This window comes from Monodelphis domestica, chromosome 3 (assembly GCF_027887165.1).
Source record: "Monodelphis domestica isolate mMonDom1 chromosome 3, mMonDom1.pri, whole genome shotgun sequence".
Lineage (NCBI taxonomy): Eukaryota > Metazoa > Chordata > Mammalia > Didelphimorphia > Didelphidae > Monodelphis > Monodelphis domestica.
Window position 1 is genome coordinate 83,284,326 of NC_077229.1, and position 16,693 is coordinate 83,301,018.

Sequence of the window (16,693 nt, forward strand, 5' to 3'; positions counted from 1 at the left end):
AGCTTCATGCTACTATTTTCAGAACTATCTCTGGGAATTTAAAAGATTTTTGTGCTTCCAAGTGATATGATCCTGGAATAAATGTGTTCACTGGTCTCTTAGTCTATACTCTGTCTTTATGAATAAAGGGTCTCTACTCTCCTGTGGCAACAAGTAATAAATAGTGTTTGTTTCTCCACCGAGGAATTGCAACCCAGAATTGCCTACAGGCAATAGAGTTGCCAAACAATACCAGGTCCTATACACAGTGTCAGTTCAATGTCCTTTGTTATCTCTTTCAGACCATCCATCTAACCCTTTTACAATCTCTGGGCAGAGAGCTCCAAACTCTGGTGCTGCTACTGCCACCATCTCAGTTGCCTCCAAGACCCTTTGATCAAGTTGCCCTTTGTGTGATCTAGGCTGGTCCCCATAGTAGAAGTCAGAGATTTCTCCTGCCAACCTCATAAACTGTCTTTACAGAAGAGTCCAGGCAGGTCACCAATCATTTATTAAGTGTCTACTATATGCCAATTACTGTATTAAGAACTGAAGATACAAAAAAAAAAAGCCCCCCTCTTTAAAAAATGAAGAAAAATAAAGCTCAAAATAGTTCTTTACCCATTATTACAAAGCTATTAAGAGCTATAAGTAAAGTTTAAACAACATCTTTCTGACCTTAAGTCATGTAGACTTTCCACTATGCCAGGTTGCATCACTATGGATAACTGTGATAAACTTACCTACCATACAAACAAAGATCCAGAACAATTCTAAGGGACTTATGACAAAGAATGCTACCCATCTCCAGAGAAAGCCTTGTTTGAGTCAGAATACAGATGAAAGCATGTGATTTTCAATTGTTTATTTGGGTTTATGTTTTGGGGTTTTCAGTTTATAATATTATTCACTTAAAAATTAACAATCTATAAAAAATATATAAAATAAAATAAAATTTTCTTGAGATTTTTTTTAATCTTCAGGAAAAAAAGAAAATCTTACCTTCAAAATTAAAATTGGGCAAGTGGAAGCTAATGACTCCATGAGACATAAAGAAACACTCAAAATCAAAAGAATGAAAAAATAGAAGAAAATGTGAAATATCTCATTGGAAAAACAATTAACTTAGAAAATAAATGTGAACTGATTCAACCACTCTGCAGAGTACTTTGAACCTATGCCCAAAAGACTAAAAAACAGTGAAACTCTTTGACCCACCAGTATTATTATTAGGTTTATATCCCAAAGATATTTTTAAATGGAGAAAGACTTTTAAATAAAAAATATTTAAAGCTGCTCTGTTTGTGGGGGCAAAGAATTGGAAAGTGAGGGGATGCTCATGAATTGAAGAATGGCTAAGTTATAGTATATATAATTATAATGGGATACCATTGTGATATAAAAAATAACAAGCAGGAGATAGTCAGAAAAACCTGAAAAAAATGCATGAAAACAAAGCAGGGTGAAGTAAGCAGAACCAGGAGGATACCGTACATAGAGGCAGCAATACTGTGAATGAGATGAACAACTATGAATAGCTTAGCTATTCTCAGCAATACCATGATCCAAAAAATTCCCAAGAAATTCCTGATTAAAAAAAAAAACATGACATCTGCTTCCAGAAAAACTAATGGAGTCTGAATCCAGATCAAAGCAAACTTCTTTTCACATTATTTCTTATTATTTTTATTTGAGTTTCCTTCCACAAAAGTATTAACATGGGAAAATGTTTTACATGATTACGTGCATAAAATCTCAATCAGATTGCTTACCATCTCAAATGAGTTGGGGGGTGGAAGGGGAGGGAGGGATAGAGAGAATATAAGATTCAAAATTCTTTATAAAATGTTGGAAATAGTTTTTACAAGTAATTGGGAGGAGGGTTAGATTTTAAAAAATTTTTAAAGAAGAAAGAAATGAATTATAACATAGGATTTGAATCCAGGTCTTTCTGAGTTGATTACAAGCCTAGTACTCTTTCCATTCATTCTGTGCCATCCTGCTGCAGAACACTGAATCTCGGTGATCTCACATTTGAGTAAGGATAAGCCCATAGACTGAAAATAGGAGTAGTTATTGTCCAGAAGTTAGGCTGGTATACAGTTGTCCGTGATTGTGTAGTCCTGTGCAAGATGCTGCTGTAGGTATGGGGTAAATTGGCTCTGGGTTATATGGAAATGGATTTTTATGTGGATTGTTGTTGAGGGCATTAGCACTGGGATTTAGAATATAAAATTTGAATGAGTTTGAGAGATGTAGCTGTGTGTCTATGGGAAGGCTTCAGTAGAAAGATCTACTAGCTCTGGACCTCAATTCCAGTGTGAGACTTGGGCAAGCCTCTTTACCTCCCTAATTCTGTTTACTCATTTGTAAAATGAAGACAATGAAGCCAGCAGTGGCTTCTGAGGTTTATTCTGGCTCTAGATTTATGATCTGTACTCTGACTGGATGGAAACCTGGAAGATGTGAGTCCAAAATTAGGAACACTGAATCCTGGACTCTCTTCCTGGCCCTTTTCCTCCTGTCTTCTACACAAAAAAAAACACAAAGAGAAAGCCATTATGTTATGCTGAAATATTTTTATTTAGAAGAATTACAATCAAAGTAAACATGGCTGGCAAGACAGGTAGACCACAGGCTTCCATGTTCAAAGACAGAAAAATATGTCTAGCCATCATTCCTGAGAGACTGATGAGAGGGGTTTTTCAGGACCTGAAGGGCCCAACACTGGCTCCAGCTTCAGCCACAAACCATTGTCTGCTCTGAGAATCAGTTCTGACTTCCTTCGGACTGGGTGGTCATCAGGGAAGACTCGGAACCTCAGCAGAGTTAGGGCCAGCACAACCTTCATCTCATACAGGGCAAAGTTCTGGCCGATGCAATTCCTGCTCAAATGAGGAGGGTCTGGCAGTTCCCAGGTCTTGGCCCCAGGGTCCTTCCACAGAATTGGAATATAGGAATAGGGCCCCTGATAGGCATAATTCCCACATTGGCCTAAATAGAGTCACGACTTCAGGGAGGAGGGAATCAAGAAGAGAGAAAGGGGAAAAATGGAAGAATTGGCTCACCTGGGTCCAGCTGAGAAGGGTATAAAGGCCAGGGGTGGTATCTTTTCAGCATTGTTGGTATCAAAGCGATATGGATTATAAACCTGGAGTGTTCACAGGATCAGAGACAGATTAAGGTAGCCCAGAACCCTCTTCATCCTAGACATAAACCCTCCCTCCTCCTCAGGATACTCATCTTCAAGACAGCTAGACATCTACTAAGATAATCAAAGCCTTTCCTGCCTTCAGGCCTTTTATACTTTGGCTTAGAATAGAGTCCTACCCCCTCCCCATGAATGTCCCTGTTCTTCAGCTCTGATCAGCCCAGAGAGTTTCTATAAAAGGACAGCAAAGATACCTCAGGGTTGGGCCACACAGCTGGGTTATGATGAGTTCCAAAGATGCTGATCAGGCAAATGTTCCCTGTGGGCCAGAATGAGGAGAGAACCTAATATAGCTTGTAAACTACCTATGGTCCCAACCTCCCCAGTGGGACTCTGTGGAGGTCCCCTAAGACCTCTCTAACCCCTTCCCCTTGCTCTGGTGTGAGGCCCTGACAAGTGAACCTTTGGGAATGACCCGCCCATCAGGCAGCTGGATGTCCTTGGTGCAATAGCGGGAGACCATGGGAACTGGTGGGTGTATCCGGAGGCTTTCTTTGATACACATGGTCAGGAAGGGCATGTTGGCCAGATCATCCCTGGAGAAAGGAACCCTGTCAGCTCCAGGAAAGTGAAGAGGAAGAGATTCTTCTCCATTCCAAAGTGGAGCAGAAGGGACAGTGTTAACATCCAAAACCTCGATAATCAGAGATTGAGAGACAGGCAAAGTCTATGCTATCCTGATACTCAGTGATCATGAAGCACTGGATGTCAAATATGGGAAAGAGGTGGCATAACAGTCTGTCTCTGGACTCTTACATTCCAAACTTGGAGGATATTGATGGGACCATGAAAGAAGAGAAAACTGGGGGAGGGGTGTATAGGAGGGAATACCTGACCTAAAGTTGAGTCTTGAGTGTAGAAATCTCCCAGTATTTTAGCTCTGGGTAGTAGCGAGGGAAATTTAACCAAAACCCCAACACGAATCTAGTAACCAACTTAACTTGTGGAGAACACTGGGCTAAAACCAGATGGAACAATGGGCTAGCCTCTGTCACCTTCTCTCCATCCCTAGAGGTTCCCCCCAAGGACATAGTAAGGTGCAAATGAGATAATGGATATAAAGTACTTTGCAAACCTTAAAATACAATATACAGACCAATTATTATTATTAGTCACCACACATCCAATATGGTGATGGCATCATTCTCTGAGATTTCTAATGCACTCTTGCTGAGCTCAAGCAATGCTTATAGAGCAATAGAGGGCTATACTGGTAAATGTTTAACAACCAAACTGGGGAGGGAAAGGGCATATATGTATAAACATACTTTTAAGTTTACATTTTCTGCATTTCTTTCTCAAATCTAGACAGTCAACAAAACAAGAAATCAAGACCTGATAACTGATTTCTGAGGTATAAACGCTCACACTGACAATTTAACATTGAACTCTTGTTATAGTTATAGCCGGCTCCAGCATATTCAAGGTTCCCCTCAGCCCTGGGTTCCATTCTTAGTGTTAGCCCACACTGACCATTCAATTTCCTCTGGCTGACGGCCCTTCAGGAGCTCCTCTATTTCCTGGCGACAGCGATTTTGGTGTTCCGGATGCTGGGCCAGGTTATAGAGGGCCCAAGAGATGCCACTAGCAGTTGTGTCATGCCCTAGGGTGTGGGAAAGAAAGAAAGGGTGAGAATCCCTGAGAAGCAGTATAAGGCAATAGTGGGGTTCATTATGTGTTGAGGGAAGAACATGCCCATGTCCCCAGGATTACTTGGCACCAGATCCTTAATCTGGGGCAAAGGATTGGTTCCAGGTCAACCCTAGTTCAAGCGAGGATCAGTGGGACTGATATCAGGAGTAGCATACAAATGGAAAATACAAACTCCTTCACAAGGATCCTCAGCTCTGCTTCTTCTGTCCCATTTGAAGCTTACCTCCAAACATGAAAGTGTCTGCTTCTGCCTGAATGTCCTTGTTTGACAGAGTCTTTCCATCTTTATCCTGGAACAAACCCTTGTCTGAGTTCTTGGTCCCTTGACTTCCAAGAGAACCTGATTAGATGGCTTAAGGAAATCCCCACCCCCCGAATAATCATATTATACCTAGAACTACTCCCTTAGGTGGCACAATGGAAGAGCATAGGACTTGGTAGTCAGGAAGACCTGAGCTTAAATCTTGCCTCAGACACTGGTCCTATGACCTTGGGCAAATAACTTTATTTCTCCATCTACTTCAGTTTCCTCATTTGTAAAATGGAGATAGTCCCAAACAGAGTTGTTGTAAAGAACAAGTAAGTTATATATAATGTGCCTATTGCCACATAAGAACCCTAAGGCTAATCTCCCTATCACCTATGATACCTGGAGCAACACTAAGGTCCCTTGATGTACCTAGAATCTCAGAACCTGCCCAGATGAAACTAGATGAAATGACTGACAGATAATCAAAGAATCCTAAAATTAGAAGATACTCTCAACCAGTGAGAATATTTCAGAGAATCATCACAACTTTTGGGTCTTTTTAGTATGTTTAAGCTCTCTTGATATATCTAGAAACAATCAATAGATGCTCCTAAGTATACCTAGAATCTAAGAGATTTCCCTAATATACCTAAAAATAGCCTCAGGAACCTTCCTCTTCCTCCCTACATCTATTCTTTCTATCTACTTTCCTCTTTCTCCCTCTCTCTTTCCTCCCTTCTTTCTTCTCCTTCTATCTCTCCTCTCTCCCTTTCTCATCTACATTTGTGTCCATCCTTCTTTTGAATCAATATTTATCAATGACATCTATCTATCTATCCATTCAACTACTTATTTCATTAGAACCTCCTTTGATAGGTGGAGAACCAAAACAGAGATATTTCTAGATAAATCTAGGCCATTTGAGAGCATTCTGATATACCTAGAATTACAGAGTTACTTTTGGATATATTTAGAATTCTAGCAATGTCTCTTATATGCCTAGATAAATCTAGAATCAGCCACAGTAATACTTTTAACTTCACCTAGAATTAGAAATATTCTCTTTATATACCTAAAATGAAGGAGATTTTTTTCAATGTTACTAGAAATACTCACCCATTGAAAAATAAATATAATATATGAATAACATATATATATATATATATATATATATATATAAGCTCATAGACTCTGCTAATATATCTAGAACCAGTGAGGGGGTAACTATTCCATTCTCCATTCAGAGGGATAGTACATCCTCTTCAGATAGCTTTTGAAGAAGTGAGCAAGAGTCTGGTAGTTTTTTGTTACTGACTCAAGACTACAGCCAATTCCATATTGCGTTCTAGCTCTTATATCTAAGACTATGACTTTCCCTTCTGCAAACTCCTTCATATTCCTTATAAATTCTATCCCTCTCTTCTTTAGGATCCCCATAAGCTGTCAGCTCTCTCCTTTGATTTCTCCTCCCCAATCTCATTATTCACCTTGGCCAATAGGAGAATATCTATGAAGTCCATGGTCTTTCTTTTGCCCTTTTCCCTAAGGAAGGATTCAGTCCCTTGTTTGGTGAGGATTTGGCGTCGGTCTTGGATGACAGCTTCTGAGAAATGATGCACCAAACGACAGGCACGAGAGAAACACCTTCCCTCGCTGGTGAGAGAGTACAAGGCATCCCAGAATAGAAGTGGCTTTTGGAAACGCTTCGTCACAAGGGAACTCAACTCCAGGATAGCTGAGATGTAGGCACTTGGTTTCCTGATGAAAATATGAAACCCAGGGTCAGAGGCCAGGTTCAGTAGGGAGAGAACTCTTACCCCTCAGACTACATATGACCCAGAACAATTTCAATAATTTTCTTTTAAACCAGTTAATATTCCTTGTCTCTACCTAGCTGGTGGGGAATGGAAAAGGACTTCCCCAAGGCCTGGTTATTCTTGGTGTCTATAGAGAAAAGAGGAGAATCTGGCTTCAAAGGTCAGGAGCCAAGTGGAGTGACTGACAATCTAGATTGACATAACAGGATGAAAGTGCCATTGAGTTGTGGAATAAGAAAGGCAATAGTTTTGTCACAGCCTATGCCTAGTTATTTAATACCTCTAGGGAACCTATTAGGGACCAGGGAGTCCATCTTTACTCCTGTTCATGTACTTTATCAACTGAAAAACAGAGGATGGTTCTCATTTTCATAATTTTGAATCAATTTCTTATTTTTATGTCATATTTTTGCTAGTAATATTTCTGGAACATTTTCCTCAATCTGTTTCTTTACCTTTTATTTTCAATGAATTTCTTTTTGTCATGCAAAACTCTTCATTTTATTAAATGAATTGATTTTGTTTCCTATAATTACTGATAGATCCAGCTAGATGGAGCCATGAATTAATAATGAGATGCACTTGTCAAGTAGACCTAACATCTGCTTTAGATACTTCCCAATTATCTAACAAAATTCAAGTGCCTTCACCTTGGTTTGACTCAGTTTCTTCTTCTTCTTCTTCTATAAGGTTAGGGTTAGTATATTAGTATATTAGTACTTCTATAGTACCTACCTCCTGTAAACAATAGACTTGAATACAGGACTACAATCCCCACAAGCCTTTGCTCCACTTCCCCAAAATGCTTTGTAATCTCACAGGAATTCTGAGGTGGGCTGAGATGGAGGAAGGATTTAAGCTGGTGGCAAAGGTTTTTGGGGCTCTTTTTTGGACTTCCATTTTGGAGCAGAGGCAATTCTTCCATGATGTGAGGTTATTTTGTCTAGGCCTCTGGCCTAGGCATATGTTTCTTACTTGTATATTCTTTAATCCTTAATAAACCTCTAAAAAATATAATACTCCTTGCAGAGAGGAACTAATTTCTACCTGCCTCAGTCTTCCCATATTCCTAAATTTTAACTGTTACACTCCCAAGGTTGTGGTGTGGATTAAATTCAATCAGATTTGTAAAGCATTTTGCAAGCCTTAAAACACTGTGGAAATACCAGCTATTGACATTTTTTCTCTGCTTTGCATTAATTTTGATCTTTGTTCTAACAAGATGGTATTCTGACTGTACTATATAGCTGACTCAGAGGTGACTACCACAAGAATTGGGCATTACAGAGCACTTTGCTCATAGTAACTCTGGGAAGAAGGAAGTACAAACATTATCATATTCCTTTTGCAGATGAAGAAAATGAAGCACAGATGGATTAAATGATTTGGCCCAGATCACATGGCAAGGATGTTACAAAGTCAGGACCAAAATTCAAGTCTTCTCTCTTACACTAGAACTCTTTCCACTACTCTATACTATTTCACAATGGACTAGTAGGATCCATCTAGAATGGAACTCCATCTTGTTCTCTTTCAAGACCTTTTATGGTATGTTGCCCTACACAGTATCCCTAACCACTATGGATCAGTCTCAGCTACCTGTTACTAAATCCTACTGAGGCTGACTCCCTGCCTTCTAGGATCTCTATTTAAGAACTCTAGCTGAACCCTCTAATGCTGTCCTCCTGGTGAATCAGTACCCTGAATGGTTATATTAAGTCACATCAACTGCCTTCCTACTTGGACTTCCTCCAATAAAGCCTTCCCTAATCACCAAGGTAGTAATTTGCCCTGTGGCTTCATCTGGTCATTGCGCTCCCAATTTGGCTTTTTCCACCACCACAAAAACCCCTGCTAGCACTCCACATGTTCAGGGCAACAGGAGAATAAGAGGAACAAGTCAACAAATATTTAGGTACTTCTTATGTGCTAGACGCTGGGCTAAGCACTAAAGGAATCAATAAAAGTGCAGTTCTACAGAAGAAGAAATGGTTGAAAAGGAATGAATGAGGGAGAGATAGAAAAATCAGAAAGGTCAATAGGAAGAGATCAGAACAAATGACCTCCAAACCTGGACTTCTATTTCCTGGCTTTCCAGAGGTCTGCTTTGCCTCCAGCAGATGTCTTAGTTTAATACTTACAGTATGCCTATCCTGGAGCCATCTAAAATGTGAATGGTTGGTGTTGAAACAAACAAAATAACTTAGAATGCCTAGTCTGGGGAAGTGTCCATGACAAGATGACTCTCTTTGAGAGAGAGAAGACAATGGCAGAAGGTGTAGGATATACATGTGTTAATGACATTGTTAAAAAAAAAAAAGACAAAATGAACTAAAGGGTCTCTCTTGGTTCCACTTATACTAATGACTACTATCTGACCCAGATAATTGCCAGAGCAATTATAGGCAAAATAGGTAGCTAATGGCTTGAATCTGGCCAGGTGAATGTCCATATTTGTAACTGTTTAGAAACCTATTTGACTCATTAGGGTGCAAACCCAGGGAGAGTCTACATAAATGGATCACCCTAATTAAACTTGTTGAAGTCTCTTTTGGGTTGAATCCAGTGATCCAGAAGATTTCCCAATAGGCCTATTATGTTTCACAAAATCTCTCCCAGGCTTTCTGTCTCTTGCTACTATTGGAAAAATAAGCTTATTCTCATTCAATAAAAAATATTTTAATATATAATTGAAGTTATCCCAGTTCCCCATGACTCACACCTAGACCCTTCTCCCAGGTATCAGAGAGCAACCAGAGCTCTCAGAAGAAAATCATAGACATTAAAACATAGATTTAGAATTAGATTGAATATCAGATGTCCTTTAGTCCAATCCTCTCATTTTATAGATGAGAAAACTGAGGCCCAAGAGAAGTTAACCTTTCTAAGATCATACCAGTAGTAAATAGGAGAACTGAAATTTGAACCTATGTCTTTAAGAGTCCAAATCCAACACATTTTCCATGGCCTCTCATACTCATTCATGTTTCCATATTAGCTTTAAGTTGCTCTTCCTCCCCAACCCTTCCAGATTCCATCCTCAACACTAAACATTCAACCAGTTCTGAGGTTCTCCCCCTACTTCCTGGGGCTCTCATTTCTTCATCTCTAGGTCCTGAGTCTGCACAGCCAAGGGCCAAGCTAAGACTCACTCCTGGCAGTTGCTGTCATAACTGAAGATGCATTTCTGCAAACTGTCTAGGGTCATGAGGCTGACGTGCTCAAACATGTCCAAGCGAGTATTGCCCTCAGCACAGAGACGCCTCCACTTTGCCTATGAGAGAGAGAGAGAGAGAGAGAGAGAGAGAGAGAGAGAGAGAGAGAGAGAGAGAGAGAGAGAGAGATTAGTGTTGGTGATGATCTTCTCCTAGAACCTGATTCACTGGCCCCTGCCCCTTCAGGCACTCAGAACAAGGGAATCAGTGACCTAAAAGATTTCCTTAAAGATCTATTGTGTTTTGCAGAATCTCTCCCAGGCTTTCTGTCTTCTGCTGCTACTGGAACCATGAAAAATTATCCTCATTCAGTAAAGAATACTTTTCACAATATGTACTTGAAACTACCCAGTTTCCCCATTAAACTCATACCTAGGCCCTTCTCCCAGACGTCAGGGAGCTCCCAGAGTTCTCAGAAAGGATTGGAGATATTAAATCATAGATTTAGAACTACAATGAACATGAAAGGTCATCTAGTGAACTCTCTCATCATTTTACAGATGCGAATGTCATCTGACAATGTCATGCACAATGTCTTTAGTTTGCAATACAGTAAATAGCAGGGTTCTGAGCCACCTTGAGAAGTTGTCTTTGAGATGGAAAGCATCTCTGCTGGGAGTCAGGAACTGAGAGCTAGTTCTAGCCTTGCCCCTAAAACACCGTGTGACTTTGGACAGGTGACTACATCTTTCAGATCTTTCGTCATCATATGTAAAATTGGGATAATTATTGCCATCTATACCTCCCAAGATATTTGGAGGAGATGAGGACATGTGGACTAGAAACTTACCTGTAAAGTCCTAGAAGAGTCTCCTGGCTGATGGTCACCATGGACTTGGCATTCATGTTTCTCAAACCCAATCCCATTAAACTCAAATTTGACTAAGAATGCCCCCATTAAGTCTATTAGAATCCAGACTACTGTGCAGTCTCAACTCTGGATAGGTCCCTCCTCCCATCATGCCCCAGATAATCCAGGCTCACATGCATAATATCTGCACCCTGGCTGAAGATTTTCACATAGGATTTGAGGATGCCAAAGTGAAAAGCTGGGGTCAGCAGGCGTCGGTGCTGGCTCCATTTGTCTCCTTTACTCAGCAACAATCCATTCCCTGGAAGAAAGATAGTGATTGATATCAATCTCTAGGTCTCAGCCTCAATCCCAGCCCCTAGGACCAGACAATTGACCCTCATCTCAACCCTCTATTCACTTTCCCAACCTTACCCCTAACCTAGCCTCAAGATCCCAAATACTAGATCCTCAGCCCACACCTCCCATCACAAATTCCCTAGCCTTAAACCCATTAGACCATTTGCTCCCAATTCTAGAGCTTTTTGCAAGGGGATGGTCTGTTCCCCTTTACGGTTCCCAAATATCAATATTCAAGTCCCATTTTCACTAAAACAAGGGCTTCATCCTCCATCACTTCAAATACCTAATCCCCAGAGCCTAACTCCCAGATTTCCAAACAATGGCCCCATCTCAAGCCTCAATTTCTCAGGTCACAGATATACATCCCTAAATTCTCCTGACCAATCCAACCCATCCTCTATGTCCTGGCCATTGTCTTCTTCCCAGATCTTATTCCTAGACATCACTCACCCAGCCAGGGTTCCAGGAAGCTATAGAAGAAGTCGTCTTTGGGTAAAATAAAAGCTGCAGAAAGAGCGAGATCCTTTAGAGGTCTGACATAACCATATGATTGAAGGATGAGGGGAAGGGCAAAGAGCATATAACAGCCCAGAAGTGTTGAAAGGAGAGGTCAACTATGTCTGGGGCCCAATCTCTAAGTCAGGGAGGAAAGCATGTAGAGATTCCCTTCCTGAGTCATCCCTTCTACCTCCCCTCTATGCCCAGCATGGACAAAAAAAAAAATGGAATACAAAAAAGAGGAGTTAGAAAAGAGGCCTGGCTATGCAGACAACAGGGGAAGGAGAGTGGAGATAGTATTATGACCAGACACATCTGGCTATGCTGAATAGAAACAACTTAGTGAAGGTCCCAGATTTGGTGCAAAGTACCCTGGATATGGTCCAGAGTTGACTGAACATTGCCAACATAGCATCCACATTTTATCAGGTACCATCCATCCCCAAACACTGACCATACAAATTATAGACATGAGCCAAGACACACCATAGACATGGCCCAAACATTCCTCAAGACATGCCCCTATAGAGAACCCCAGACATATATACTCTGGACACAGACTTAAAAATGGACTTAGACAAAATGCGCACATGGTGTTGGATATAACCTGCGTATTTTTGCCTCTCTCTCCCCTATTAATTTCTGATTTTATTGGTGCAGAGAATTTCCATTGTGAAAGTTCTAGACATCATTGCATATCTTCCACTCATCTGAAGCTTACAATCTCAGAATTTTGTGAGACCCTAGGACGTTAACTGTTTTTTTCTATAGTTATGTAGCTAGTATATGTCAGAGATAGTATAAGTACCCAAGTCTTTCTAACTCCAATGAGAGACCTCTATCCATTATGCCAGTCTGCTCTCATGCCCTAGATATCATCCTAGAGATATGCCTCACATAGTACAGATCCCCCTCCCACACTTGGTCCCAGGGCTTCCAATATAATATCTATGGATACATGACCCAGAATTATAGACATAGTTCCAAAAGGCATCAGTAACTCCCCCCTCCATCAACCTTTGTCTCACAAGAGATGATCTAGATATATTGTTGAGATAAAGGCCAGGTTCCCCTACCAAAAACATGATCCCCAAACCTCCTAATCTTGATCCTGGATGCAACCCTAGAAAAAATACTCTGGATATAAATTTAAATATAGCTCTAGCCCCATTCTAGACATGGCTTTGGATATAACCTATATGTGGTCACAAGGATAGCCTAGATATGCCCCTAAAATCTGGCATCATTATAACTCACATATGATCCCAAACTGCAGCCTCCATAGTAACACACAGCCCAGATGTAGTCCTACCAGCCTGAGATATGGCCTTAAATATAGTACCAACACAGCTCAGACTTGACTCTGAACATCCTAAGACATGATCTCAAACATGACACCAATAAAACTCAGACACAGATCAGATATACTCTGGATATGGTTCTAGGAAGCCCCAAACATAGCAAGAAAAGCAGCTTAGACATGACCATGATCAGTCTGAGACATGACACAAACATATTCCCAAAAAAGCTGAGACATGGCCCAGGACAGTCTGAAACATGGCCCCAAATAAGACACCAACCCAACTCAGAGACACACTAGATATGGCTGCATGGAGCCCTAAATCTAGCCCACACACAACTCAGTCGAGGCCCTGAACACCCCAAGACATGATCCTAAACACAACATCAACATAGCTCAGATACATTCTGGATGTAGAACTAAGCAGCCAGAGACTTGAACCCAGACAAATCACAGATATAGGCAGGTCAGACGCAAAGGCATAAGATGCATTTCAGTCATACAATTCTGCCAGTTCAGTTGGCTAAATGAGTAAGATTCCTGGGGAACCAGATGAACAGGAGACAAAGTTGCCTGAACCAACATTCTCCATTCCCTTGTCGCTTACAGAGCTTGATTGAAGGATTCCTGGTCATTACTTCCATCTCTCCTTCTCTAGGGCAGGCAGGCAACACAGAGACCTCAGTAGTCAAGCTTTTCAATGAGAAGGGGATGGAAAAGGGTGGAGCACAGAGGAGAAACATCTACCTGAGGCCAGGAGGACTGGCTTGATGTAACTGGGGTGGAAGATACGTATCACAGGGCACCAGGGCCCTATCCACAAGCAGCACACATCTCTGAAGGTGCAGACTAGTTTCTGATTGTACAGCAAGCCCTCTTCAGAACTATGAATCTGGGGGAAGAATGGAGAGGGATGGGTTCACACCTGAGGAAGCAGGAGGAGCAAGGAGCCAGATGAGCAGAAAAACTGACAGGAACCTAGAGCCACTGTCTTCCCATTTTCTGATATCTCCATCCCTCTCAATTCTGTTAACTCACTTAGAAAAGAGTTCCCAGAATACATCCTCCCATGAAATTATGACAGAGTAAAGAAGAGAAGAGGGGAAAATAAGGGAGTAGTTCTTCCATCCATGGCAGAAGGAAATATACAGACCTTGAAAGAGTTTGGTAGAACACTAGAAGGAGAAGAAATTCTGGGTATCTGGGCCCTTCCTTCTATTTGAAGCATTAACTTTGCTTCAAGCATGACCCAAACTGGTTCATGGGGTCACAGGATCCTAGATCTAGATGGAACTTCAGAATTAGAATCCCATAATTTTCTAGATGAGGAAACTAATGTCTGGAGGTGTTATGCATCATGCCCAAGGTCACTTAGTTATTAAACATCAGAAAGGGATTTGAGCCCAGATCCCTTGACTCCAGAGTTAGTCATCTTTCCAGTAGAATTGATTAGTCCAAGAGGGAAGCAAAATAAAGATGGCGGAAAAATCAGGAACTCCTGAGCTCTTCCAAATTCACCTCCAAAAATCTACTTTTAAAAATGTCTCAAAATCAATTATAGAGCTACAGAATCAACAAAAGGATGGGGTTAAACAATTTTCCACCCAAGACAACTGAGACAGTTATAGGAATGGTCTGTCTCAGCAAGATAAGCAAGGAGTATAATCCAATGCAAAAAGCATCCAGGCAAGCCATAAATATGCCTAGCTCAATAAGCCATTCCCAAAGCTCTACTGCCCAGTACCCTATCCCAGCTCCATATGCACCTAAACCAAAGTGTTCCTCAGAAGGATCTTCCAGGCAGCTAGGTCCAAATGGCTGCTGGTGCAGCCTTCAGGCATACAAGCCCAAAGTCAGACAAACCTCTCCCCACCACCCAACAAGCTTGGGACAGCACCCCCTTCCCCCCAGGATGATAGCATGAATTTTAAAAAAATTAAATAGGTTGGGGAAATGAGCAAAAAACAAAAATATTATAAAATAAAAATAAATTAATCATATAAAGTTACTATGATGACAGAAAAAAAAACCAAAACACATTCAGAAGAGAAAAACAATATAAAAATGTCTATGTGAAATTTCAAAGGAAAATGTGAAATGGTGTCAGACCCAAAAAGAACTCCTAGAGAAGCTAAAAAATGAATTAAAAAGTTATATGAGAGGAATAAAAATTTTGGAAAATAAATTATAGTAATAGAAGAGAATTATGAATAAAAAAGTCAGCAGTTTGGTAAAGGAAGTATAAAAAATAGAAAAATCCAAACCAAAATTGTCAGAAGAAAACTATTTAAAAAGCAAAATTGGCCAAATGGAAAAGGAGGCACAAAAGCTCACTGATGAAAATAACTTCCTAAAAATTAGAATTAGACACAGGGAAACTAATAACCCTATGAGACAGCAAAACAAAATCAAAAGAATGACAAAATAGAAAAATGTAAAAATAGAAAAGATGACCTGGAAAATCAAGGAAAGACAATTTAAGATACATTGGACTTTCTGAAAGTCATGATTGAAAAAAAGGGCATCATATTGCAAGAAATTATAAAAAACTGCCCCATTTTTCTTGAACAAGAGGGTAAAACAGAAATTGAAAGAATCCACTGATTACTTCCAGAAAGACAGCCCAAAATGAAAACTCCCAGGAATATTATAGCCAAATGCCAGAGGTCGGAGACCAACAAGAAAATACTTTAAGGTGCCAAAAAAAATTTAAATATCATGGAGACACAGTCAGGATTACATAGGAGTTAGTAGCTTTTAATGAAAGGATCAGAGGAATTGGAGTATAATTTTCCCGAATGCAATGGAACTTGAATTACAAGAATCATCTATCCAACAAAACTAAATATAATCCTTCAGAGTAAAAAAAATGAATATTTAATGAAATTAAGGACTTTCAAGTATTCCTGATGAAAGTAAAGCATTCATTAGGGACTAGTTTTCCCAATTATACACCAATAAATCTGACAATCTAAGCAAAATGAATGTTTACAAAAACATAATTGTCCACATTCACTGAAGAGGAAATAGAATATGTATATACCCTCATCTTAGAAAAAAGAAATTGAATAAGCCATCAATGAACTCCCTAAGAAAAAAATCCCCATCTGGATTCACAAGTGGATTCTTCCAAACATTTGAAGAATAATTAATTAAAATTTTACATAAAATATTTGGAAAAATTGGTGAAAAAGGAATTCCACCAAATTCCTTTTATGACAGTAATATGGTGCTGACATCTAAATCTGGGAAAACAAAAATAGAAAAAGAAAAAAGAAACCAATCTGTGGGAAGCCATCAAATCCATGCTGTCTGATAGAGTCTCAGATGGAGAATGAAAGCTGCAAAGCAGCCTTCAGAAAAGATGAGGCACTCACTCAATCCCCTCTATGTGACTTATGCCACCAACTTCCCTTACTACTAGCTAGGATTATTGTTCTAAACCAGTTACAGATGAGAGCAAATACTCACAGTATTTATTCATTTGTCCTGTTATAATTTCCCTAGAATAATACCCCAAAGATCATATTCACAGAATTAAAAATCTAAAGATCATTACCCACTACCCTCTCCTTTCTCTCTTAGCAGAGTTACATTCAGATTCTCCACACCCATTG

The 16,693-nt window shown here is 40.1% G+C and overlaps 1 protein-coding gene across 4 annotated transcripts in view; it reads right to left on the minus strand.

Annotated features, from left to right (window-relative positions):
* Window positions 1-2,541: 2,541 nt before the first annotated feature.
* LOC100013494 (cytochrome P450 4F3-like) overlaps window positions 2,542-16,693 on the minus strand; it is a 30,932-nt gene continuing 16,780 nt past the window's right edge. For 3 of the 4 annotated variants that reach the window (XM_007489712.2, XM_007489711.2, XM_056822312.1), the window contains 10 exons: window positions 11,729-11,782; window positions 11,110-11,237; window positions 10,063-10,184; window positions 6,581-6,851; window positions 5,067-5,133; window positions 4,664-4,793; window positions 3,593-3,726; window positions 3,385-3,449; window positions 3,048-3,130; window positions 2,542-2,864 (listed from right to left, as the gene is read on the minus strand). In XM_007489712.2, coding sequence (XP_007489774.1) covers window positions 2,654-2,864; window positions 3,048-3,130; window positions 3,385-3,449; window positions 3,593-3,726; window positions 4,664-4,793; window positions 5,067-5,133; window positions 6,581-6,851; window positions 10,063-10,184; window positions 11,110-11,237; window positions 11,729-11,782 — 1,265 coding nt within the window. In that variant the 3' untranslated portion in view covers window positions 2,542-2,653. Of the gene's footprint in view, window positions 2,865-3,047; window positions 3,131-3,384; window positions 3,450-3,592; window positions 3,727-4,663; window positions 4,794-5,066; window positions 5,134-6,580; window positions 6,852-10,062; window positions 10,185-11,109; window positions 11,238-11,728; window positions 11,783-13,823; window positions 13,969-16,693 lie in introns of all 4 variants that reach the window. The other variant, XM_007489713.3, reaches the window with a different exon arrangement.